General features: G+C 41.6%; 1 protein-coding gene across 1 annotated transcript in view; it reads left to right on the top strand.

The window, feature by feature from the left end:
• The window catches only part of Ros1 (ROS proto-oncogene 1, receptor tyrosine kinase), a 128,894-nt gene that overhangs the window by 32,581 nt on the left and 69,631 nt on the right, over window positions 1-26,682 (top strand). Inside the window, exons 10-21 of the mRNA XM_059272572.1 lie at window positions 1,337-1,459; window positions 2,760-2,944; window positions 4,289-4,386; window positions 12,328-12,824; window positions 14,418-14,630; window positions 15,735-15,845; window positions 16,944-17,122; window positions 17,954-18,145; window positions 23,700-23,800; window positions 25,012-25,226; window positions 25,992-26,152; window positions 26,511-26,655. Of these exons, the coding sequence (XP_059128555.1) occupies window positions 1,337-1,459; window positions 2,760-2,944; window positions 4,289-4,386; window positions 12,328-12,824; window positions 14,418-14,630; window positions 15,735-15,845; window positions 16,944-17,122; window positions 17,954-18,145; window positions 23,700-23,800; window positions 25,012-25,226; window positions 25,992-26,152; window positions 26,511-26,655 (2,220 nt within the window). The remainder of the gene's footprint in view (window positions 1-1,336; window positions 1,460-2,759; window positions 2,945-4,288; window positions 4,387-12,327; window positions 12,825-14,417; window positions 14,631-15,734; window positions 15,846-16,943; window positions 17,123-17,953; window positions 18,146-23,699; window positions 23,801-25,011; window positions 25,227-25,991; window positions 26,153-26,510; window positions 26,656-26,682) is intronic.

Raw genomic sequence — 26,682 nt, 5'->3', positions numbered from 1 at the left:
CAGTGGGTCATCTGGTAGACCTCAACATCCCTCCTCTTTATGCATTTTTTGGTACCTAATAATTGTAATTTTTAACTTACTCTACATATTTGACAAATAGAAGGTTAGATAGACAGTTGATATTAGAATTTTGAGGCGTAAAAAATAGAAAAACTTAAGCATTTTAAGAAAGCTGGCTTCAAACAAATTCTTGGTTTGAGTTCCAATCACTAGGTATGGTGATTTGCATTCACAAATTTAGGAGTTACATATAAACTTTCCTATCCCAACATGGCTTCACTTGTGTATTGTCACAGCAGAGATTTTTCCCAGTCTGCCTTAATGTTTCTATATGAACACTAAGAATTTAAATATCAACTTTTTGAAAATTCAGTCTGTGTATTTATCTTATTTTTTATAAGTACTCTTTTTTGGTTGTTTTTTAAAATTATTACCATGAGGGTCTGAAGTCTACTGGTATTTGTAGGAGCAAATGCTTTCTAAGACGCACTAGATTTTTTTTTTTTTTTTTTTTTTTTTTTGTGTGTGTGTGTGTGTGTGTGTGTGTGTGAAATGAGTTAGAGTCTTGACTAACTCAGGGACTCAAAATTCCTTTGGTCTGTTCTCTGCTTTAAGGAGAGTTCCATCTCCCGACTTGACCACTGTTTGTTCCAATCTGCATACAACCATGCCTGTAGTACTGGATGTCATCTATCATCAGCCTATATTTTTTGGCTCTTCTTAGACTCTAGGAAAAGAGAGGTATTATTATCAGGCATATAGCATGCCCAAGGGGAAAGTTAAATATAGAGCAGGGTTAAGATTGTTGTGTGATTATTGCATACCATCTATTAATTGTCCCAAAAGCGTCCATCACTCAAGGACTTTGTATCCATTTTCAGCTGAACAGGATACCAATCAGAGTTCTGTAGCCTTCAAATTTTATTTAAGAACTGTTCTCCTGCTTGAAAGGGAGAGAAGCTGGAGACAACACTTTCAACATAACTTATGTTATGTAACAACCTGCTTTGGTTGAGGCTGGATTACATCTATGAAGGATATTATCCCACCTGGGGATAACGATTTTGCTTCAATTGGAACAAGGATGTTACAATGCTGTAATTCGTCACATGATATGTTCACATAGTCCTACTTGATTGTCATCCTATTTCCTACCCCCAATCATAGATTTACGGAGATTATGCCACAGATGCAATACCTCTAAGTAACTCCAGAAAATTTAGTCAGTCTTTTTTTTTTTTTTTTAAAGTACCATCTCCCTTGTGTTGAAGTACTAAAACTTTTTGTGTTGCTATGTGTATGGCTGGTTAGCCTGCCTGTAAATTATGTTTTTCAGTTCAAGAAGAAGAACAATGGCTCTTTTTATCCAGAAAAACTTCTCTACGAAAGAGGTCCTTAAAGTATTTAGTAGATGAAGCACATTGCCTTTGGTCAGATACTATTCATCAGAATATTACAGGTCAGTCTAACAGAAGCATGTATCCTCACCGTAAAAGGAAATATTTGGAATTTCTGGATGGAAACCTATAGAGTAGAGGAATATTAAAAATTGCTCTTGGATGCCAGTGCTAGCTATGGGGATCCCACAGGTCCCCCAAACATTACAGGATATTGCTAATGCTCTTGGTTACCACCCTCTAGAGCTTGATGGAAGATGCTGTTTCTGAAGACACCCATCCTTTAGTCATAGAACATGGAGAAATCAGACTGGACAATGACCTGGCAGCTTTATCCTTTCTCAATAGCTTTCATAGTGCTGAAATGTGCTGTGCACACTACAGGGGGGCTGTAGTCAAAGTATTTTCTTGATAAGACTAAGCGGTTATACATATGAACTCATAGTGGCTGTGACCAAATGCACAAGACCTGTGCAAGATCAAGCCAGACAAATCCAGCATGAATAGGGGAGGGCACATGAACTCCTGTATCTGACTGAGGTTGGCAACTGATGGCTGCTGAGACATGGAGAGTCAGTTTACTTCAGTGACCCTGACAGGCTACCCATATTCCTAAAAGGCACCATACCCATGCATGTACTGGTACCACTATGTGGAATCAGAGGGCTTGAAAAAAGAGAATACAGTCAGGCATGGTGGCGCATGCCTTTAATCCCAGCACTCAGGAGGCAGAGGCAGGTAGATCTCTGTGAGGTCAAGGCCAGCCTGGGCTACAAAGTGAGTTCCAAGACTGTTAGGGCTGTTACACAGAGAAACCATGTCTCAAAAAATGAAAAAAAAAAAAAGAAAGAAAGAAAGAAAAAGAGATCACATGAAATTAGGAGGGAATAGTGGTTGGAGAAATTGGAGGGGAGGACATGGGGAATGGATTTGATCAAAAAAATTTATGAAACTTTCAAATGATAAAAAGACATTCAAAAGTGCTTTTGTGTTTGGGGGTGTAGCCCAGTGATAGGGCACATGCTTAAACATACTCGAGGCTTTGGAATCTCTCAGCACTAAACAAACAACTGCACAACAAACCCACTTTACCCCAGATGTTTCTAGAGTTTACTATTTTGAATATTTGTAGAATAATATATTATTCTAAAATTCTTCTAGTATTTTATGTACATTATGAAAATACCTAGCATATTTGCACATATAAGTTATATGTACTAGAAGGATTCAGAAGAATACTTTTAAAGTATAAGAGCTTCTATTTGACTTCAACAAACATTAAAGACAAATTCACTTCTGTCTGAGTTTTTTTTATCCCTGTGGACATTTAACCACATGGATGCACTCTCTTGGCTCTTCTAGGGATAGCAGTCAATGTCCAGCAGCAAGTGGTTTATTTCTCAGAAGGACCTTTCATATGGATGAAGGAGGCAGCCAACATGTCTGATACGTCTGATCTGAGAATTTTTTACAGAGGCTCAGGTGTAATCTCCTCCATCTCCATAGACTGGCTTTACCAGAGGATGTATTTCATCATGGATAAACTGGTTAGTCTGAGCGCATATAACTACTTATCAATACTAACGTGCATGTTTGGTGGTAAACACAATTTTGTCTCACTGATTACTTACTTCAGATACTAGATCAGCAATGAATCATGGACCTAGTTTACAAGAAGGTCTAGCTGTGACCTAGTGCAAGCTAGTTCTGATCTACCACGAAGTCAACGTTATTTTTAGTTTTCATGGTTGCAAGTTTTTTGTTAATGATAATTGATCTACTTTAAGAAAGCTGGCATCACTGTGTAAGTCTATCCTGAGCAAAGTCTTCTGCAAGCATCTTCAATTATATGCTAACCTGGGTTTATTTTACTAGGTCTCTAAAAGTATGTTAGTACTGGAATCTTTGAGAAGATATAGTCTTCCTGTGTTTCAAGTTTTTATTTTATAAGTGCATGTTTATTGCAATGAGCAAAGGCTACCACCGGTAGTAGAATATTACTTTAAGGTGTGTTACTTTTGCTTATGTTGTATTTGTTTAACTCTGTGAAGCTGTAATACTTTGTCTATCTAAGACTCCTGATGGTCTAATAAAGAATTGAATGGCCAATAGCAAGGCAGGAGAAAGGATAGATGGGGTTGGCAGACACAGAAAATACATAGGAGAAATCTGGGAGGAAAGAAGAAAGAGACAGAGAAGGAGGAGGACTCCAGGCACCAGCCACCCAGCTACACATCCAGCAACAGAGTAAGAAATAACAAAAAATATACAGAAATAGAGAAAGGGAAAAGCCCAGAGGCAAAAGGTAGATGGGATAATTCAGGTTAAAGAAAGCTGGCAAGAAACAAGCCAAGCTAAGGCTGGGCATTTATAATTAAGAATAAGCCCCCGTGTGTGATTTATTTGGGAGCTGGGTGGCAGGCCCCCCAAAAGAGCAAAAACAAACAATAACAACCACCCCACCTGAAGCCCAGAAGCTTGAATATAACACAAGTTTTGAAAATAATTGTATACCTCCATAAACAAAAAACAAACAAACAAAAAACAACAACAAAACAAATACAAACAAAAAACATGCTTACATCCTAATGGTATTAATAGAATATAAACTTATTAGGACATAAAATATAAAGTTCCTTTTTTTTTTTCATACTGAGTGTTTCCGTATAGCTCAGGCTGGCCTGTTATTTATTATCTTCCTACCTCAGACTCCTCAGCTCTGGGATTATGGCTGTGCACCAGTTAAATTACCCTTTAAATGCTTTTCTTGTGTGTTTTGTAAAGTCCATAGTGACTGTCACAATTCCAAGTACAGAACTGCAGAGCAAATATTGGTGCCAAGATAAATGCAGACAGACATTAATCCTATTGGTATATTTTTTATTTTATAGGTATATGTTTGTGACTTACAAAACTGTTCAAATTTTGAGGAAATTACTCCATTATCTATTATTGCACCTCAAAAAGTTGTGGTTGATTCCTATAATGGGTAAGTGTTAGCCTTGTAAATATGGGTTCTCTTCCATTGGCAAAAATCTCTGTGAAGCTTGCTTATCATTGCAACACTTCAACACCCGATAAGTTCATCTGAGCGCCTCATTTCAGGTCAATTTAATTAAAATTGCTTTCAAATTTGATTGTTTCCTCTTCTACAGCAAACTATAGTTTTATGGAAATGACCTTTTGTTAGAGACCTTGGGACCATGATTCTAGTGCAAGACTTGACACTATTTTATGATGGGAATCAATCTCATTGCTCCCTTCATCGGTCACCGTGAGAAGCTCCTTCATCATGTGCCTCTGTGGCTGAGCCATTCAGCTTCATTTCCTCTTCCAGCCTGGCTCTTGCACCCATCAAGAGTGTAAATGAACATGCTTATTCGTGAAGTATTTAGCTTGTTTAGCACATGCATTCATCATCATCATCATCATCATCATCATCATCATCACACACAGACACATACACAAAAAAAATTTTTTTTCTAAAATTTTAAAGAATACAAATAGAAAATTTTGGCTTCAAATAACAGTGAGTAATCTTTTTCTAAGAATATCAGCATGAAAAATATATGGGTTCTGGTCATTCAAACAAAGGTCCTTGTGCAGAAAGCACATTTACTCACGGAGCAATTTCACCAGCCCCAGAAATTTATTTCCATTTTAGGTTTGATTCCTAAACTATAGATTTTTTTAATTTTATAATTTGATTTAATTTTACATATCAGCCACAGATTCCCTTGTTCTCCCCTCCCCCAGCCTTCCCCCCAGGCCACCCCTCATTCCCATCTCCTCCAGGGCAAAGACTCCCCTGGGGATTGAGTTCAACCTGGTAGATTCAGTTCAGGCAGGTCCAGTCCCCTCCTCCCAGGCTGAGCCAAGCGACCCTGTCTAAGCCCCAGGTTCCAAACAGCCAGCTCATGCACTGAGGACAGGTCCCGGTACCAGTGCCTGGATGCCTCCCAAACAGATCAAGCTAATCAACTGTCTCACTTATCCAGAGGGCCTGATCCAGTTGAGGACTCCTCAGCTATTGGTTCATAGTTCATGTGTTTCCATTCATTTGGCTAATTGTCCCTGTGCTTTTTCCAATCTTGGTCTCTACAATTCTCACTCATACAAACCCTCCTCTTTCTTGCCAATTGGACTCCTGGAATTCCACCTGGGGCCTGGCCATGGATCTCTGCATCTGGTTTCCTCAGTCATTGGATGAGGTTTCTATCACGACAATTAGGATGTTTGGCCATCCTATCACCAGAGTAGGTCAGTTTGGGCTTTCTCTCGACCATTGCCAGTAGTCTATTGTGGAGGTATCTTAGTCTATTTTGGAGGTATCTTTGTGGATTTCTGTGGACCTCTCTAGAGAAACAATCAATCAATGGGACCTCTTAGAACTGAGAAGCTTTTGTAGAGCAAAAGATACGGTCAGCAAGGCAAAGCGACAGCCTACAGAATGGGAAAAGATCTTCACCAATCCCACATCTGACAGAGGACTGATATCCAGAATATATAAGGAACTCAAGAAATTAGACATCAAAATGCGCAACAGTCCAACTAAGAAATGGGCTACTGAACTAAACAGAGAATTCTCAACAGAGGAAGCTCAAATGGCTGAAAGACATCTAAGGAATTGCTCAACATCCCTAATCATCAGGGAAATGCAAATCAAAATGACTCTGAGATGCCACCTTACACCTGTCAGAATGGCTAAGATCAAAAACACTGAAGACAGCTTATGCTGGAGAGGATGTGGAGCTAAGGGAACTCTCCTCCACTGTTGGTGGGAATGCAAGCTTGTACAGCCGCTTTGGAAATCAATATGGTGCTTTCTTAGAAAATTGGGAATTAATCTCCCCCAAGACCCAGCTATACCACTCTTGGGCATATAACCAAGGAATGCTCAATCATACCACAAGGGCACTTGCTCAGCTATGTTCATATCAGCATTGTTTGTAATAGCCAGAACATGGAAACAACCTAGATGCCCTTCAACTGAAGAATGGATAAACAAAATGTGGTACATATACACAATGGAATACTACCCAGCAGAGAAAAACAATGACATCATGAGGTTTGCAGGCAAATGGATGGATCTAGAAAAAAATCATCCTGAATAAGGTAACCCAGACTCAGAAAGACAAACATGGTATGTACTCACTCATAGGAGGATACTAGATGTGGAACAAGGATGACTGGACTGCTACTCACAACTCCAGGGAAGCTACCTAGAAAACAGGACCCAATGAAAGACACAGGGATCGCCCAATGACAGAGAAATGGATGAGATCTACATGAACAACCTGGACGTGAGTGGGGGTAATGAAGGGCAAGGTTCGAGGGAAAGAGAGCTTAGGGGAGCGGGAGATCCCAGCTGGATCAAGAACAGAGAGGGAGAACAAGGAACAAGAGACTATGATAAATGAAGACCACATGAGAATAGGAAGAAACTATAGATTTTTATTGAACACAGGCTGGTTTCAAACTCACTAAGTAGATGAGGATGACCTTGAACTTCCGATTCTTCTGCCTCCATTTCCCAAGTTGTGGGATTGCATAAGTGTCCCATGATGCCTAGTTTTATGAGGTACTGGGAAAACCAGGCCTTTCTGCATGCTAGGCAAGCAATTTACTGACTGAGCCACACCTCTGACCCAAATTATAGATCTATAAAACTAAATGAAACAAAACTAACAACCAAAAACCCAAACTCTTTGATATAGGGTAAGTCCTGTGGACTTTCTAGATCTTTTTAAATAACAATTTTTGAGACAGGTTCTCAATGTAGTCCTGGCTGGGGCTGGTACTCACTGTATAGACTAGGCTGGCCTTGAACTCATAGAAATCTGCCTCATCTGCCTCTAGAGTGGTGGATTTTAATGGATACACCTGTACAACCAACGTCCTAATTTTTAAGACAGATCACTTTATTGTAATGAATTTACATACAAAAACATCACACAGGCTAGGCAGTGGTGGCGCACGCCTTTAATCCCAGCACTTGGGAGGCAGAGGCAGGCGGATATCTGTGAGTTCGAGGCCAGCCTGGTCTACAGAGTGAGTTCTAGGACAGCTAGGCCTGTTACCCAGAGAAACCCTGTCTCAAAAAAAAAAAAAAAAAAATCACACAGCAATATCAAGGTAACCATTCAAACGCTTGCCCAGTCCCACCCAGGCTCTACTCTGTTCTGAACTTTTATACAGTTGGGATGACCACACTGAAGTAGTGGAGCTGCACTCAGGCTTTTGTACTTTCTCTGTCAATTACATTTTTATTTGCTTATCCACCACAAAAAAGAAAACTATGACAGAGTTGAAACTAGAAAAACAATGAACTTTATAGCTTTTTTTTTTTATGACTCATGTCCCTCCCCCCCTTTTCAGTTTTTTTTTTTTGAGACAGGGTTTCTTTATGTAGCTATGACTGTCCTGGAACTCATTCTGTAGACCTTGTTCAAGGCTGGCCTTGAACTCACAGAGATCCACCTGTGTCTGCCTCCCCGAGTGCTGGGATTAAAGGTGTGTGCCACCACTGCATATACACTTATGGCTGTTTATATATGTGCATGTACATAGTAGGCTAGGATCCACATAGGAGGGAGAGCAGGTGGTGTTTTTCTGTCTGAGTTTGGGAAACTTGGATTAATATTAGTTTCTATTCCCCCATCCATTTTCCTCCAAATTGCATGATTTCAGTTTCCTTTACAACTGAGTAATATTCTGTTTGGTGCATGTTCCATATTTTTATTATCCTTTCTTTAGTTGATGGAAAGCTAGATCGGTTCCATTTCCTCGGTATGGCAAATGGTACAATAATAAACACAGGTGCAAATATCTCTGTAGTAGGCTACAGAGTTCTCTGGGATATATGCCCAGGAGGGGAATAGCTGGATTATATGGTAGTTCTGTTTTAAATTTGAAATCTAAACTGTTTTCTCTTTTTTTTTTTTTTTTTTTTTTTTGGTTTTTCGAGACAGGGTTTCCCTGTGTAGCTTTGCGCCTTTCCTGGAACTCACTCTGTAGACCAGGCTGGCCTCGAACTCACAGAGATCCGCCTGGCTCTGCCTCCCAAGTGCTGGGATTAAAGGCATGCGCCACCACCGCCCAGCTCTAAACTGTTTTCTATAATGGCTGTATTAATTCTCATGCCCACCAGCAGTGAGTAAGCGTTCCCCTTTTTGCACATCTGCTCCAACGTTTGTTGTCAGATTTCTCGATGACAGCCATTCAGACTAGGGTGAAGAGATATCTCCGTGTAGTTTTAATCTGCATCCCCCTCATGGCTAGGAATGTTGGATGCTTTTAAAATTAGTTATTGGCTCTTTTGTGCTTCTTCTTTTGAAAACAATCTATTGAATTCATCAGCCCATTTAGGGATGGGTAGTTCTACTCCTTGGTATTCAGTTTTTGAAATTCTTTGTAAACTCTTGATCTTAGCGCCTTTTCTGAAGTGGAGCTGGCTGAGATTTTCTCCCTTTCTGTGGACTGTTGGCTTGCTCTGCTGATAGTGTCCTTTGCTGTACAGAAACTTTTAAATTTCATGTGGTCTCAGCTGCTGATACTTGGGGCTAATTCCTGTTCCATTTAGAAAGTTCTTCCCTACCCAGTGTCTGGAAGAATATTTTGTTTTCTTCTAGCTGTTTCGGTTTTCCAAGTTTTAAATGAAAAGTTTAATTATTAGTTACAGCCACACCACCTGAACGCACACAGTCTCGTGTGGTTCAGATCTTATTTCCCTCATTTGTGAGGGTCTAAGAGCTTATGGAATGCTCTGTTGCTGTTGACAGTTACACAACATGAGTCATTCTGTGGATAATGAACTTCACTTACCAAATCAGCCTTTCAAATACACCATGGTGAGGTAGGTACTCAGTGGCTCCTTTTCCCCATTAAAATAAAATAGATTTGTGCTGAGATTTTGAAATGTGACCAGAAAAGATCATGATAATTAGGATTATACCAATTTATTTATATTTACGTGTTACCAAGGTCTCCCTTCCAATAATCATTTTATACTCAGGTAGGTGCCTTTGTTAGACAGGGAGGTCGAGACACAAGCTGATCCAGTGATCATCCATGCTGCTGTACAATAGGACCCTCTGCATCAGGCCCTGCCTTCTGACCATCTTCTACTTTGACGGGAAAGTTTCTATGAAATCAGCATGTAACTTTCAGCAAGTGTGTGTCCTTGTAGGGCACTTGATGTGTGCAGTGGTTTACAGCTGTCCTGCTGTTCCAGTGGTCTCCTTCATGTGGTTATTTTTCTACCGTTGCATCATGCCCTTGAGGGGTTTCTACTTGATATGAGTCTTGACCCTTCCCTTCATCCCACCCCTTGTCTCCCCCTTCAACTTCTGTCTGTTCTCTTTTTCTCACTCCCTTTTCTCTTCTTCCATCTTCTTTCCTTTCATGTAGTGAGCATGGTTGGAGCTCTGCTTTCTTCTCTGCCTCAGTTCGAAGTCTGTGCTTCATTAATCCAGACAGTTTTCCCTCTATACACTCTGTTTCTCCAAACGCTTTTTTTTTTTGTTTTTTCGAGACAGGGTTTCTCTGTGTAGCTTTGCGTCTTTCCTGGAACTCACTTGGTAGCCCAGGCTGGCCTCGAACTCACAGAGATCCACCTGGCTCTGCCTCCCGAGTGCTGGGATTAAAGGCGTGCGCCACCACCGCCCGGCTCTCCAAACGCTTTTTAACAATGCTGAAGTTGATAGAACGGACAGTCAAGAGCCGTCCCTTCTGTCCACTACTGTTCTCCCTCGAGGCAAACAACATAGCTTCATATCTCAAAGTGAGCTGGTATCTCAGGGTTTTACCTCAGGCTGGGTGGAATGTGGTTGCTGTTATAAAGATTTGGGAAGATCATCAAGAGGAGTGAGGGTGGACTGACTGAACAAGGACAAGGACAATGGCTTAATAGTTATGATGTCAGTTAGAATGTAACAATGCACGGGGTTCTGATAAGATGTTTTAAATGGTTTGAACTCACTAACATCTATTTTCATGCTCACAAATTCTAAATCAACTACAAATTAATGGTTTTATATATACCAGTTAACAATTTGAAAGTATTTATTTTCTGTGTGTGAGTGTTTTGCTTGCTTATATGTCTGTGCACCAATTATATGCCTGGTTTCTGAGGAGGCCAGAGAGGGTATCAGATCCCCTGAACCTGGAATTACTGATGGCTATGAGCTACGATGTGGGTGTTAGGAATCGAACCTAGGTCCTCTGGAAGAGCAGCAAGTGATCTTAACTGATGAACCATCTCTCCAGTTAAAATTTTACTTTGATATTTGATTGTCCATAAAATATTAAGCTATGTCTTTTCTTTTTCCATGTTAAAAGATGACCTGCTCATTGCCATGAGGCTAGACTCCACATAGGGCATACATCTTTAAAATATATTTATTTTATTGTCATGTGTGTATGTGGGTGTACATTTGAGTACAGATGCCCTTAGCTGTCAGAGGCCTGAAATCCTCTGTGTAGGTGGATTTCTTTTCCACTTGCCAGTTTCCAAATGACCAAAATGGAGACTTAATATGAATTATAAATGCCCGGCCAATAGCTCAGACTTATTACTAAACTACCTCTTACAACTTAAATTAACCCATTTCTATTAATCTACATTCTGCAACATGGCTTTTACCTCTATCCCATTTTGTGTGTCTGACTCATTCTGTGTCTGGCTGGTGACTCCTCTGACTCCATCCTTCTTCCCAGCCTCTTCTATGTCTGGCTGTCCCACCTATACTTCCTGCCTGGCTGCTGGCCTGTCAGCTTTTTATTAAACTAATTCAAGTGACAAATCTTTACAGTATACAAAAGGATTATTCCACAGCACCCCTGGATTTACAGGCTTTGTGAGCTGCCTGATATAGGTACCAGGAATAGAAATCCTGTCCTCTGGAAGAGCTAGAAAGTGCTTTTAAATGCTGAGCCACCTCCCAGCTACCTAGACGTCTTTAATTCTTCTATTGGCTTCTTTCTCCTGATAGTTGGGTGGTCCTGCTTAGCAGCTTTCATCACTTGTTGGATATTTCCCATTGTTTACAAAATGAAACATTTGTAATTGTCTGACTTACTTATAGGCAGATATTGTTAAAAGTTTAGATGACTGGAGATACAAAGTAGTTGGGTTAATTGTAGCAAAATATAATGTTTTGATTCTTCTGTTTACCATACTCAATGCAAGATAAAATTCATTGATAGAATTTGACTTAAGAATTTGTATAATCTAGAGGAAACATGTTTATAAATCCATGTGGTGTGTTTGTTTGTGTGTGTGTGTGTGTGTGTGTGTGTGTGTGTGTGTGTGTGTAGGTGTGTGTGCATGTGCCCTTGTCTGTTCCTGTACAAGTTGTGACTAGAGGTCGAAGCTGGCTGTGCTTCTCTATCACACTCTGTGTTTTTTGAGACAGGGTCTCTCAGTGAACCCACAGCTCAGCATTTTCTGATAGACCCGCTTGCCAATGAGCCTCCAGGATTTGCATCCCCAGTCCCATGGGAGTTACAGGTGTGCACAGCTGTGCTTGGCTTTTACATGGGTTCTGGGACCCACACTCAGATCCTCATGCTTATCTGGCAAGTAGTTTCCTCCCTTGGCCATCTCCCCAGCCCTAACTGTGTGATTTGTCTATAATACGCTTGCCTCTAAAATCTTTAAAGATACTTTTGAGTCCTAACTCTGATTCTTCAAAAAGCCCCTTATAAGAATTAAAAGACTGTGCATCATAATACAAGATGGAGTTTCTAATTTTCTAACTTCTCGCTGTAATCAGCAGGACACAGTTCCAGCTTGGACCTCTATTGTTTTGCACTTCGGGAAGCCCTGGGACACATGGTACTGAGTGTGTAACAGACTAAAGTGATTAGCCCAGTAGGTTCCACAGGCACCCTCGCGCCAAATCACACCAGCCTTCTTTTGTCCCGTCAGGTATGTCTTCTATCTCCTGAGAGACGGCATTTACAGAATCAATCTCCCTTTGCCGTCTGGCGGGCACACCGAAGCTGTGCGCATCGTGGAGAGTGGCACGTTAAAGGACTTCGCGGTGAAGCCGCAGTCCAAGCGAATCATTTACTTCAACGACACCACGCAAGTCTTCATGTCCACATTTCTGGACGGCTCGGCTTTCCATCGGGTGCTGCCTTGGGTCCCCCTTAAGGAGGTGCGGAGCTTTGCTTGTGAGAACAATGACTTCCTCATCACAAATGGCAAGGCCATTTTCCAGCAGGACTCTCTGTCCTTCAATGAGTTCATCGTGGGATGTGACCTGAGTCACATAGAAGAATTTGGGTTTGGCAACTTAGTCATCTTTGGCTCATCCATCCAGTCATACCCTCTGCCAGACCATCCACAGGAGCTCTCGGTGCTGTTTGGTTCTCGAGAGGCCCTTGTTCAGTGGAAGCCTCCTGCTCTCGCCATAGGAGCCAGTGAGTGTGCCATGCTCAGGGCCAATACTGGCCACCTGGAAGGGAGAGTGGCTTCAACTGCTCAGCATAGAGATTTGGTTTTGAGTGCCTGCATCTAGTCTTCAACCAGGGGCAACTACTTAGTTCAAGTAGTGTTTTTACATCTGTCTTGCATTTATTACTAGCCCTGCAGTAGCAGGGTCTTTATATTCCATGGGTAGATCCCAATAGCCCAGTCATTTCTGGACATCTATTATGAGATACACTGGCTTTCTAGTCTGAATGGCAGCTAGCCAGGAGGATAACCCATTGTGGGGAGGGGTTTGCATGAATTTTAGCAATTCCCTGAAGCTTTCTGAACTTGACTCTTCATCTCTGCATACACAGAATGCATGTGGTAGGAAGCACGTGGGCTCTGGAGCTTTTTAGTAAAAGAAGGGTAAAGGATTTCAGTCTGTGGACAGATGTTCCCTGTCCCAGCAGCCCCACTCTGAGTTGCTGTGAAAGCAGCTGTAGACCAGACATAAATGGATGGTGGAAGCTGTGTTTTGGTACAACTTTTCTAACAGAAACAGTCAATGAGTAGCTTCGCCCTGTGGTCCACTTTTTGCTAGACACTGATCCATCATCGGGCAGCAATATTCAGTAAACTTGGACAATTTTTACTTTATGACAAGCTGTTTATGCTTATTTGCTACATATCACAAAGAATAACAGAGACTGAGGACTGGGGATGCAGCGCAGTTGATGGAGTACTTGCCTCCTCTGCACCAAGTCCTGAGTTCAATCTCCAGCAATGCCTAAACTGGACATGGTGGTGCACACCAGTAATCTCAGCACTCAAGAGGTAGAGGTAGGAGGATTAGAAGTCCAAGGTCATCCTCAGCTATGTAAGGAGTTGAGGCTAGCTTAGGCTACATGAGGATACCTTCCCCTCCCTCTGTCTCACATTCACATTGAGAATGAATTGGCAGGTTTCTCCCCCCGACCCCAAGTTGATTTGACTTTTGGTAATTATGTTGGAGATTATTATTATTTTTTATTAAGAGCTTGGTTATACCTGGTAGTGTTATAGAGAACTCCTCTAACATGATAGAGTCTACCACGTAGAAAGATTGACATTCTTAGCTGGGCACGGTGGCACATGCTTATAATATCAGCCCTTGAGAGATTTACGGCCTGGGTGACATGGTGAAATTCCAACTTAAATTTTTTTTTTCTTTTCAAGACAGGGTTTCTCTGTGTAGCTTTGGAGTCTGTCCTGGAACTTGCTCTGTAGATCAGGCTGGCCTCAAACTCATGGAGATCCACCTGTCTCTGCTTCCCAAGGGCTGGGATTAAAGGCGTGCATCACCACAGCCCAGCCACCTAAAAAATGTTTTTAAAAATGCACTCTCACGGCTTTATTGTTGGAAATAACATCTCCTTTAATAGTGCTAAGTGAGTGTCACGGGAGGAATGGGCACTGTTGTTGAATCACACTGACCCTGTTAGTAGAGTAGCATGACTGCTAATTACTCTTCATTTGAGATAGGTTACTGATGAATTTTTGGGAATTCCTTGCTTGCTCTGTCCTTGTGTCATCCAGGTCAATGACATGATTTAACCCTTTAGGCCCTTCCGCCTGGCAGAACTGGACTTATGAGGTGAAAGTTTCCACCCAAGACCTTCCTAAAGTCACTCAAGTTTTCTCTAACATAAGTGGGACCATGCTTAATGTACCCGAGCTGCAGAGTGCTACAAAATACTCAGTTTCTGTGAGAGCGAGCTCTCCTAAAGGCCCGGGTCCCTGGTCAGACCCTTCAGAGGGCACCACCCTGGTACCAGGTAAGAATATGATGGGGGTCTGGGGAGTAATTCTAAAAGAAAAGCCTTAGCCTGAGTGTCCCATACAAGTTCTTGCTTCAATGGTCTAAAGAGATGAGAACAAGCTCTGTTGACCTCTTGAGGATGAATTTTTAATCTGAGATTAGGGAATCAAATAAATCACCATGGATATTTGTGTTTCTTACCTGACACCTTATATACTTTAAGACACATTTGAAGAAATATAATTTTCTTCTTCATCGATTTCTTCTTAGTTTATTAAGACATAATATTCCTCACCTCTGAAGATCTTGGAGAGAGAGGTGGAGGGGTCTATGAGTTACACTGAATTTCACCATCTTGGCTCAAATAAATTGAAGGGCAATAGTATCGTTTATATTGTCATTGTATCAACGACTTCTGGGTTTTGAGAATGGGATCCTAGCAAACAGTAGCTGTGGGTAGTGAGGGTGGCTATGGTGACGGACCAGTGGTTCTCAACCTGCGGGCCATGACCCCTTTGGGATTGAATAACCCTTTCAAAGGAGTTGCATATTAGATATTTACATTATGATGTAATATAGCAAAATTTCAGTTGTGAAGTAACAACAAACATAATTTTATGGTGGGCGGTCAGCACAACATGAGAAACTGTATTAAAGGATCACAGCATTACGAAGGTTGAGAACCACTGTGATAGACTGTGGCGTGACCTTGAGTGTCTGACTTGCCACTGTTGGACACCGTTACAGCGGCAGCATGACTCTGCATCCCTCTTCACATTTCGATTTCAAATATTGATGTAAATGTTCTCAGAAGAACGTTTAGCAGGATAGATGAGTCTACTAAACAGATACAATCGCTTACATTATTCAGTAATATTTTTCAAAATATTGCTATTTTACTTTTTTAAAAAAAGTATGCGTTCGTTGGGCATGTTGGCAAACGGGCTTTAATCCCAGCACTTGGGAAGAAGAGGCAAGCAGATCTCTATGAGTTTGATGCCAGCCTGGTCTACGTAGAGAGTTCTAGGCCATCGAGTACTACATCGTGTGAGACACTGCCTTTAAAAAAGCATGCTTTGCGCGAAGCTCCTTACTAATTTCTTTCTATTTTACCATATAGCTACTGAGCCACCATTCATCATGGCTGTGAAGGAAGATGGGCTTTGGAGCAGACCACTCAGTAGCTTTGGCCCAGGAGAGTTCCTGTCTTCTGACGTAGGAAATGTGTCAGGTAGACACTCTCACTCGCCCGGGTGTAGGTTCCTATGTGGTGCCCTGCCACGTGACTCGGCAGAAGGAAGGCACAGGGTTCTGGCTGCCGGGGCTACAGGAAGGGAATGTTCTGCCAGTGCCGTCGTTAAGAAAGTATCTGCTCTTAGGCAAGGATGTTATTTATTACACAAAATGTGAGGTTATTTGTTGCGTCCCCTGCAGAACAGCGTTGGTTGATGCTCGTAAATTTTAATTTATCAATATCGTCCTTCAATAGCAACCTGTCTTGTTCTGCTAAGACAGCTTTTCTTAAATGATTTACTGTGACTTTGACGTCAGACTGAAGCAGGAAGATGGCTGCATAGTGTTTTAAACAGGGTATCGGGGAGAACTGTTGACGAGGAGGACTGTGAGGTTTGTAGCAGGGACCTATTGCTAGAAGTGTTCTTTCTAAAGTGGTGCGGCAGTGATCTTGCCTGAAGATGATCTGTATTTTCTACTTGTTTTATGTTTCGACTTGGTCCGTAAGCCTACGACAGCATTTCCACCCACCAAGGGAGCTGGACTGAGAAGGCCAATACGGCACTAGTGGAAAGAGTATGGCCTGGAGTTGGTTGGAAACTTGGCTCTCTCTCTTTGATCTTTAAGGCCTCAGACAGAAGAGACAATCTTAAGGACTCTAAGAAAATGATAATTCTATTTGCCATTACTGTTTTAGGAGTTCAGTTAGGTAGCAAAGCACCTGGACAATGTCAGGCAGATGCTCTGTGTAGATCCGTTTCTCTTCCCGGTTCCAGGGGTTGAGATTTGGGTCTTACTTTACTCAAGTATTATGTATGTGTGAGACAGAGTCTCACTATGAAGCCCTGGTTGGCCTGGATCTTACTATATAGACCAGGCTGGCCTCAAATGTGCAGACTGCCTCTGCCTCCCAAGTCCTGGGATTTAGGGCCTGCACCACCACAACCAGCCCTTACTGAAGCATGCTTGACAGACCCTTAAGTTCTCCCTAATAGCTCTGTCAACACTGTCCTTTACAGGCGTCAGTGTGATTGACTCATCCTGCTTCTGTTCTCACACATGAAGATAAGTGCTGTCTGTTTGTCTTTGTTTTGAGATATGGATTGGTATAACAACAGCCTCTACTACAGCGACACAAAAGGCAACGTTTATGTGCGGCCACTGAGTGGGATGGAGACCTCGGAGAAGTATCACATACCCAGCATCGCAGGAGCTGGTGCTTTGGCCTTTGAATGGCTGGGTCACTTTCTCTACTGGGCGGGCAAGACGTATGTGGTAAGTCAGAGCCTGGCATCCCGGATGCTCTAAAGCAATGGCCGCCCACTTGAGTGACTTGCGTGACATGGAGCCATTTCTCCAACCAATGGGAACTAGTATTTTAAGAATAAAAAAGTACAGTGCCCGGCACGTAACAGGTACTTAATAATTGTAAGAATTAAAATTAGAAAACTATTAAAATTAAATTAATATTAAAAAATTAGGGAAATACCAGTAAAGAGGAGCAAGGAGAATGCTCGTCCTCTATGAAGACATGCATACCCCTTTCAGTTTAAGAAAACTCTCTTTTTTTTTGGTAAGCCATGAGGATGAAGAGAGTCTTGTGCATGCTGGGCAATGCTCTCCCATTGAGCTGCATTGCCACCTCCCAATCAACAACCAAGAAGGTCACTGAGAATGATGGTAGACACCTTAATCTCAGCCCAGACACCATCCCGGAGCCAGATGGATCTCCGAGTTCAAGGGCAGTCTGGTCTGAGATCTAGGATAGCCATGGCTATCTAGAGAGACCCTGAAAAAAGATAAGGCATTCATGGATATTTTGATTGAATATATAATTAGGAATACTAAATATTTTAACTCAGTTTACTTCTCTTAGACATGAAAAGACTATGAAAGTTCTATTGAGGCAGGTGCCATATCTGTTTGTTATTTTCCAAGGTTTAGTTCACTACATAGTAACCACAGAGTGCTGATAAATATTCATGGTTAAAAGACTAAATGAACATATAAACAAATGAAAGAACTTACTAATGATTGTAATACACCATTCAGAAATAATTATGTCATTTGAAAATAATTCTCTGGCAATACTGTCATGTTTTCTAGATCCAAAGGCAGTCTGTGTTGACGGGACACACAGACATTGTGGCTCACGTGAAGTTGTTGGTGAATGACATGGTTGTGGATTCAGTTGGTGGCTATCTGTACTGGACTACACTCTACTCAGTTGAAAGCACCAGACTAAATGGAGAAAGTTCGCTCGTACTGCAGGCTCAGCCCTGGCTGTCTGGAAAAAAGGTGACAAAATAAAAATTCGGATGTTATTATTATTATTATTATTATTATTATTATTATTATTATTATTTTGTTTTTTGAGACAGGGTTTCTCTGTGTAGCTTTGGAGCCCTTCCTGGAACTCACTCTGTAGCCCAGGCTGGCCTTGAACTCAGAGATCTGCCTGCCTCTGCCTCACGAGTGCTGGGATTAAAGGTGTGCACCACCACTGCCCAGCTGGATGCAATTATTTAATGATGCTGAATGGTGTCATTGTGTAGTAATGACAATACTACCTTTATTTACTTTGGTTGAGGCAGAATTCTAAAGGAAACTCTGTTCTAAAGAAACCACTGTATGGCCAGCATTTCCCTAAACTTTATTTGGTTGTGAGAACTGATTAATTTCTAAGTTGAAATATAACACGGAGATTTTTTTTTTTTTTTGTAGTTTGCCTTATCCTGAGTGAGTCCACATTTGGCAGCTTTTATTTATTTATTTATTGATTGATTGATTACATTTACAGTGTTCTATTTGCATGTATTCCCGCATGCCAGAAGAGGGCACCAGATCTCGTTACAGATGGTTGTGAGCCACCATGTGGTTGCTGGGAATTGAACTCAGGACCTCTGGAAGAACAGTCAGTGCTCTTAACCTCTGAGCCATCTCTCCAGCTCTTGGCAGTTTTTAAATGTTAGCATATGTATATGATGCCTTCCGATCACTCCTTTACTCTCACTTCCCTCCCTTCCATCCCCATCAGCCCCCACTCGTTCCTACCAGTCTCTTTCTTAGATTTATGAGTTTTGGTTTTGTTCTGTAACTGACTTAGTTTAACCAGAACCATCTGCATGATCATTGGATTGGAACTATGCACTGGAGCCAAGTGGGGTCAACAGTGGAGACACAACCCAAGGCAATGTTTCTCCTCTTCCTGAAGCTATAGTTGCAAATAGTTCAGCAGTGAGGGGTAGGGCTTCTGAGCTCCTGCCCCATCCATGCCTGACTGGTGATGGGATCATACTTGTGTGGACTGAGTGTAGACATCATTAACTGCAGTGAGTTCATGATTCCAATGGCACCCAGAAGATATCATTCTGTCTTCTGGTCCTTGCATTCTTTCCACCTGTATTCTGCAATGTTACCTGAGCTTCAGAGGAGAACATATATGTCTTGTAGAGAGCTGAGCACTCATCTCTAACTTATTCTAAGCCCCTTGGGCAGCCATGAGTCTCTAGGTTTGCCATTGCTAACCAGGAAGGGGCTTAAGTGGTTAAGGTTGAAAGCTACCTTTGTTTATAGAGATGAACACAAATATTTAGAAGCCAATTTGATGCTATCTTAATTAAGCTGAACAGCAGTATCCATTTCCTCCTCTAGAGCCTATTGACTCACCTGACATGGGTTTTAACTAGGTTTTCAGTACTGGGCATGGACTCCCTCCTGAGGCGTTGGTTACCCCCTGCCCTATAACAGTAGTGCCATTATTGCACCAGCAATCATACCTTGCTTGACAGGTTTGTCTTGTCGTTACTAGGGTTGAAATGAAGTGAAGCTATTAATGCCTTTTCTCCTAAGCAGCTTGCAAAAAACCTCCCTGGATTATGAAAGCTAGCTCTCAAGGAGAAAACTTCCAGCTTCATTCCAGCTCGATTTTCCTGATCATACAGGCAAGATGTGTGTTATCTTCAGCAACAGGACCTATCTTATGGGGTTTTTCACTTTATTTTTTTGAGATTAAGTTCCCTCACTGGACCTAGAGTTCATCAACTCGGTAAGGGTAGGCTGGTTGGCCAATGAACTCCAGGGATTGACCTGTTTCTGTTTCCCCAGCACAGACATCACAGATGCACACTGGCACACCCTGGCTTTGGCACAGAGGCTGGGGATCCGAACTCAGGTCATTACACTTGTACAGCAGGCACTTCACCATCTTCTTTTGCACTGGGCAAATCTCTAGAGCTCTCCACCTTTCCTTCCGGCCACTTGTGGATTTATCACAGACACAAGATGCTTCCAATAAGCAAGCATAAGGAAGCACAGTCACCTAATTATCTGTAGAAAGACACAATTATTATATGATGAAGAAAAGAGATCCATCTAACATGAATTTTTTTTATTTGACAAATTCAACTTAGAGCATTAAACTTCAATGTTGTTGGTTTTTGCTCTTTTGTGGGGGGCCCATCACCCAGCTCCCAAATATATCACACATGGAGGCTTATTCTTAATTATAAATGTTCAGCCTTAGCTTGGCTTGTTGCTAACCAGGTTTTCTTAACTTTTATTATCTCACCTTCCTTTTGCCTCTGGCCTTTTATCTTTCTCCTACTTCTGTAAATCTTACTTTCACTCTTACTCCGTGGCTGGCTGGCTGGCTGGCTGGGTGGCTGTGTTTCTGGGTGGCTGGCCCCTGATGTTCTCTCCTTGTTCTCTTGCTCTTCTTTTTCTCTCAGATTTCTCCTTTTCTTTATTCTCTCTGCCTCCCAGCCTATTCTTTCTCCTACCTCACTATTGGCCATTCAGCTCTTTATTAGACCATCAGGTGTTTTAGACAGGCACAGTTACACAGCTTCACAAAGTTAAATGCAGCATAAAAGAATGCAACACATCCTTGCATCATTAAACAAATGTTCCACAGCATAAACAAATATAATACATCTTAAATTAATATCCTACAATACTTCAGTATAAAGGTTTCAGTATAGGTCAGACTTCACTAGATGTAATGATTGTTACAGAGATCTATGGGACACCTTCTAGCTTTATTTAGACCTGTGGACAGACACAGGGAAATGAAAATGGCCCAACACCTGGGATTTACTTATGGTTGGATACTTTGTTGCAGTTGGGTAAAAAGACTTGTCCAATCTTTTGTTAAAACAGAGATAGTTAATTTGTAGTTTTAAAGCCCTAATATAAATAACCAAACAAAGAGCTGAAACAGCTTCATCTCAGCACCCAAGGAAAAGTCACACGGAGGTGTGTAGCTGTAACTCCAGCCCTGGTGGAAAGCACAGACATGAGGATCCTGGGGTTCTTTGGCCAGTCAGTGTAGCCAGAGGGTGAGCTCTGAGTATAGTGAGAGACCCTGTTTCAAAAAATTAAGATGGAGAAACCCTGGCAGTGGTGGCGCACACCTTTAATCCTAGTACTTAGAAAGCAGAGGCAGGCGGACCTCTGTGAGTTTGAGCAACCTGGTCTACAGTGTGTGTTCCAGGACAGCCAGGGCTACACAGAGAAACCCTGTCTCAAAAACCAAACCAAACAAAAGCAAAAAGGTGGAGAGAGACCGAAGTAGGCACTCAACATTGGCATCTGACCAACATACATACCCGTGCACACATGCATGTACTACACATACAAGACAGAATACATAACCAAATAAAATAGACCGGATTTTGTGTTAACTGAAAAAAAAAAACCAATATATATCTCAAAGCGTCAGGAAATAAAAGCAGGATTTAATTTTTAAAACCTGGAAAGGACTTTTCACCTAGAGAAGGAATAAATAGAATTTATTCCTGGAGGACAGAATCCGTCTGCGATTACATGACCAGTGCAAGGTCTTATAGTAAAGTACTTTATGATGGTTCCTTTGTAGTAGGGCAAACTGCCAGGAAGTAGTTTTTTTGTTTTTTGTTTTTGAGACAAGGTTTCTCTGTGTGGCCCTGGCCATCTTGGAACTTGCTCAGTAGGCCAGGCTGGCCTCGAACTCACAGAGATCCCCCTGCCTCTGCCTCCCAAGTGCTGGGATTAAAGGTGTGTGACACCACTGCCTGGCTATGTTAAATTTTTTAATGGGGTGAGATTATTTGGTGTCAAGGAGATTAGAGCAGGCACCTAAAAAGGCTGGGGACCAAGGTGAGGGTCAGGTGATGGGGCATACATGGGCCTAGTTGACCCAACTGTATAAATCCAGTTGAGAAAAGATAAATGGCTATTTCAGATTTAGCTCCCAAGAGACCAGCCTCAGATAACATAATGAAGACCAGGAATATTAGAAAAAAAAGCAATGGCAGAAGGCTGCTAGCCATGCTCTTTGCACATCAGTTTTTCACAAGAGAGAGAGCCAGGAAGCAGTTTTTAGTTCTTGGAGTTCTTATTGCATTCTTTTAAATTTTTCATTGACTCATGATTTCTCTCTCTCTCTCTCTCTCTCTCTCTCTCTCTCTCTCTCTCTCTCTCTCTCTCTCTCTTCCAATTCCTCCCCTCTTCTCCCACACCCCCGCACCCCACCCCGTCCTTGCTACTTTGTATCCTTCCTCCCTTCTTTTTATTTCCTTTCTGAGAAGGAAGGCCTTCTCTCCTGGTCATCCTACCTCCACCTCCTGAGTACTGGGACCCCCGGATGTGTCCCAGCACACCTGGTGCGTTCTTTAGTGCCGCTGCAACATGTTAAGGATGTCGTCACCACTTCTATCCTTACAATGACCTTGGACATCTAGGTATGCTGTATGCAGCTCCATTATTCTCAGCTACTTGAGAATACATAACGTTTATAAAGCCAAAGAAAGCGGCAAACAGCAGAAAGGCCCCATCAACAAGCTCCTTGTATCCTACACTCTGGTTCCTAGAACAAATAGTCTTTCTTCAGGACCCGCCTAGACAAACAGACATGAAACTAAGATGTGGGTTTCAATAAGAAGACAATGACCGAGTCATAAGGGGTGGTTTTTAAATTTTACCTGAAAATGAGACCTTATATATACTTGATTATCCAATTATGACATATGAACACTTTATTTATCTTTATATGCTATGCCAGAATGCTTTGGATTCAGTCAACAGAAAATACATTATTTATTCTTTTGGGCGTGGGTAGAGTCTCATGAAGCCTAAGCTAGCCTTCAGTTCTCTATGTAGCTGAGGCTGGCCTTGAACTTCTGGTCTTCTGACGAAGACCTGCACTTCCTAAATGCTGGGATTATAGCCTTGTGTGACCAGGTGGCACACTGGAATTATATGTGGAGTTTTAAAGCATCCTGGAGATTCATTTTTACCCCCAGGGATCATAATATGATAGGGTGCAGCTGAATAACCAGGACAAAAACTCTATTGTTCAGTGTTCTTCCAGAACAACTGGTTTAAGCAAACAGAAGTCCTTCCTCTGTGTGACTACAGCGTCTAAAGTTACAGCTAGTTTTAGGCGAGGCTTCATACAAATCCCATTTCAAACTGAGCAGCTCTGGCGTGGGTTGGGATTGTTTTCTTTGAAAGTTTTGGGGTGTTGCTGAGCTGAGAACCCCACTTTGATAATCATCAGAACTAAGCATATAAAACTGAATAACTGAGATTCCTGCCTTTTGAAGAATTTCAGGAAATCTGTGCACATTTCCATAAATTATAGGTACACGATTTTGATATTTCATGAAGGTAAAAATCCTTGAAGAGAAATCTATAGTTGGAGTCTGACCTACTCATAGAGGTATGTTTTGGATCTGTGTTTGATTTACTTTCTTTTTATTTTTGCAGCATGGGGGATTGAATGCGTGTTTTCGAGCGTGCTAAGGAAGGACCCTACAACTGTGCTGTTTCTTCAGGCCTGGCTCATTTTCTGACCTTACTTTCTGTTTAGGTTATCGCTCTAACGTTAGACCTCAGTGACGGGCTCCTGTACTGGCTGGTGCAGGGCAATCAGTGTATTCATCTCTACACAGCAGTTCTTCGAGGACGGAGGTAAGGCGATCCCTGGAAGGCTGGAGGAGAACCTGTGCGTGGCCTTTCCTCACATGTTCCTCACGTCTTTTTATGTCCTGAGAAAGCCCTGGTGCAAGGAGACAGACTTCACCTAGACACGGAATTTTTTGGCATTGTTATGCTCATATTTTATAGTTGGGAAATAGGCTTCACCTAGACATGGAATTTTTGGCATTGTTATGCTCATATTTTATAGATGGTTAAACGAGAAGGTAAATTATTTGTATGAAGATATACCTATCACTGAAGTATCAACCTATGCCGCTAGCAAATGCATTCATCTGCAGAGGGGTATGGGCCTAATCAGGTGGGCATGGAGACTCTTCTTGCTGGTTTCATGTGAACTGATTTCATTTTGAGAAGGTTGAGTGAAGTTATTAGGCAGACCAGAAGGTTGCCCTCCCTGGCCAGTGACAAAGTTTATCGTACCTATGTTAATAACAAAGCGATTGTGTGTTTCTGTGGATTGGGGTTCTTGTGGCTTCGACACTGGGGGTAAGTGGAGCCTTCCATCCTAGGTAAACGCCCATACAATCTTTGGTCTTTGGCTATCTGTTTTTCACATCTCCTCAAACAGGTTTTCTTTAAAAAAAAAAAAAAGTTACAATTATGCTAGAACCCTAACTCACGTCTCCAGTGTTGCGTTACTGTATGTCCTTGGTGGCTCCAAGACCTTCTGCCTCCAACTATACACCCTCTTTGAGTCTTTTTGCACAGATGGAAAATCTATACCATTTTTGTGGCTTTCTTTCTGGATGGTAACTTTTTGTGTAAGGTCTGGAAGAACCTGGCACTAGGTCTCCCGCAGCTTCAAGTGTTATGGAAGCACAGACAAAACCAGATAGGAACTCCCTGCTAGTGAAGGAGTGAGAGAGAATTCAGGCTGTGATATTAGTGTTCCCCAAAGCACAGGATTTGTCCAAACCTCAAACTTGCGTACACTCTTGCAATTGCTGTATTATGTTAACAAGAGAGTTTGGTTGAAGTTTGGTAACTTAAGAAAAATTTAAAAAAATCAATTTAATATGAAAGTAAAATTATTGGAAATTGTTGTTGCAAATATTTTTTCTTGTTTGCATGTTCACAGACACACATGTACTTATTTAGGAGCACATAATTTCGTGACTGCTTTCACCTACCAGACCTCCCCAAACTCCCGATGCACATTCTTCGGCTTTATGTTTTAGCAGTGCTGGGGATGCTGCTATCACGGAGTTTGCAGCCTGGAGTACTTCTGAAATTTCTCAGAATGCACTGATGTACTACAGTGGTCGACTCTTCTGGATCAATGGCTTTAGGATTATTACAGCGCAGGAAATAGGTCAGAGAACCAGTGTGTCTGTTTCGGAGCCAGCGAAATTTAATCAGTTCACGATTATACAGACATCCCTCAAGCCTCTGCCAGGTACAACATTTTATCCATACCAATTCACTTTTATGCTTCATATATATACATATATGTGTATATATGTATATGTGTATATATGTGTGTATATGTATATATGAAACACACACATATATACAAGCACACACCAATATATTGGTTATATATGTATATATAGGTGTATATGAAACACACACACACACACACACACACACACACACACACACACACACACAAGCACACACATATTGGTTTTTCAAGACAAGGTTTCTCTGTTTAGCCCTGGCCATCCTGGAACTCACTCACCAGGCTGGCCTCGAACTCACAGAGATCCGCCTGCCTCCGTCTCCTGAGTGCTGGGATTAAAGGCATGCACTACCACCACCCGGCCCTCAATAGCTGTTTTGATACTCTCCTCTCCCTCTTTTAACATACTTCTTAAGAAAAAAAAATTAGTGTTTGTTTGTTTGTTTGTTTATAGCAAATTTAATCTTAAATTTACAGCCTGCAAAAGTTAAAGATAATTTTCAAGATGTTTTAAAAGGAAAGGAAAAAATTGACATTTGTTTGTTTGGAGACAAGGTCTTATGTAGTCAAGATTGACCTATGAATCATTTTGTAGATGAGACTGTCCTTAAACTTCTGGTCCCTCTGCCGCCACCTTCTGGTGGCAAGCGTGCACTTCCACACCTGGTTTTAATTCTAATTACTAGTAATTTCTGCTGGGTTTCCATGAATCTATCCTTAGCTTTCTCAACGTTTCTTTCCTTCTTTCTCATTCCACAGGGAACTTTTCCTCTACTCCCAAGGTGATCCCAGATTCTGTTCAGGAGTCTTCATTTCGGATTCAAGGACACACTTCAAATTTCCAAATCCTGTGGAATGAGCCCCCTGCGGTGGACTGGGGCATAGTTTTCTACAGCGTGGAATTTAGCGCTCATTCTAAGGTATGTTGCTGGTTCAAAACCATTTCCCAAAGGCACTTCCCATCGTGCCAGCAGTGTGTGTACATGTGATTTGTTCACTTAGCCAAACACACGTCTTTGGTGGTTTTTTCATAGCATTTGGTCATTAAGCATGTGCCGGAGAACACTCACACCTGTCTCTGCTCCATACTAATTATGGTGTGGCCTACAGTTTAACTGGTTGATCTCAAAACCATATCAAAAACAATTATTAAAATTTACATCTTCAAGATTTCAAGTCTTGATTTTAGAAGTGAACCAAAATTCAGAAATTTTACTTAGTTGTGAGTGCAAAAGTTAATACTTTTTCTTCTAAAAGTGTTTTGTGCTTATATTTTAGTTCCTGGCTATTGAACAACAGTCTTTACCCATGTTTACTGTGGAAGGGCTGGAGCCCTACGCCTTATTTAATCTTTCTGTCACTCCATATACCTACTGGGGAAAAGGCCAAAAAACAACTCTATCACTTCGTGCACCTGAAGCAGGTAAAAGAAAATCTATTTTTAAACAAT

Source organism: Peromyscus eremicus, chromosome 8b (assembly GCF_949786415.1).
Source record: "Peromyscus eremicus chromosome 8b, PerEre_H2_v1, whole genome shotgun sequence".
NCBI lineage: Eukaryota > Metazoa > Chordata > Mammalia > Rodentia > Cricetidae > Peromyscus > Peromyscus eremicus.
Note: the sequence above shows the minus strand (reverse complement) of the source record. Positions and strands in the feature narration are given on the sequence as shown.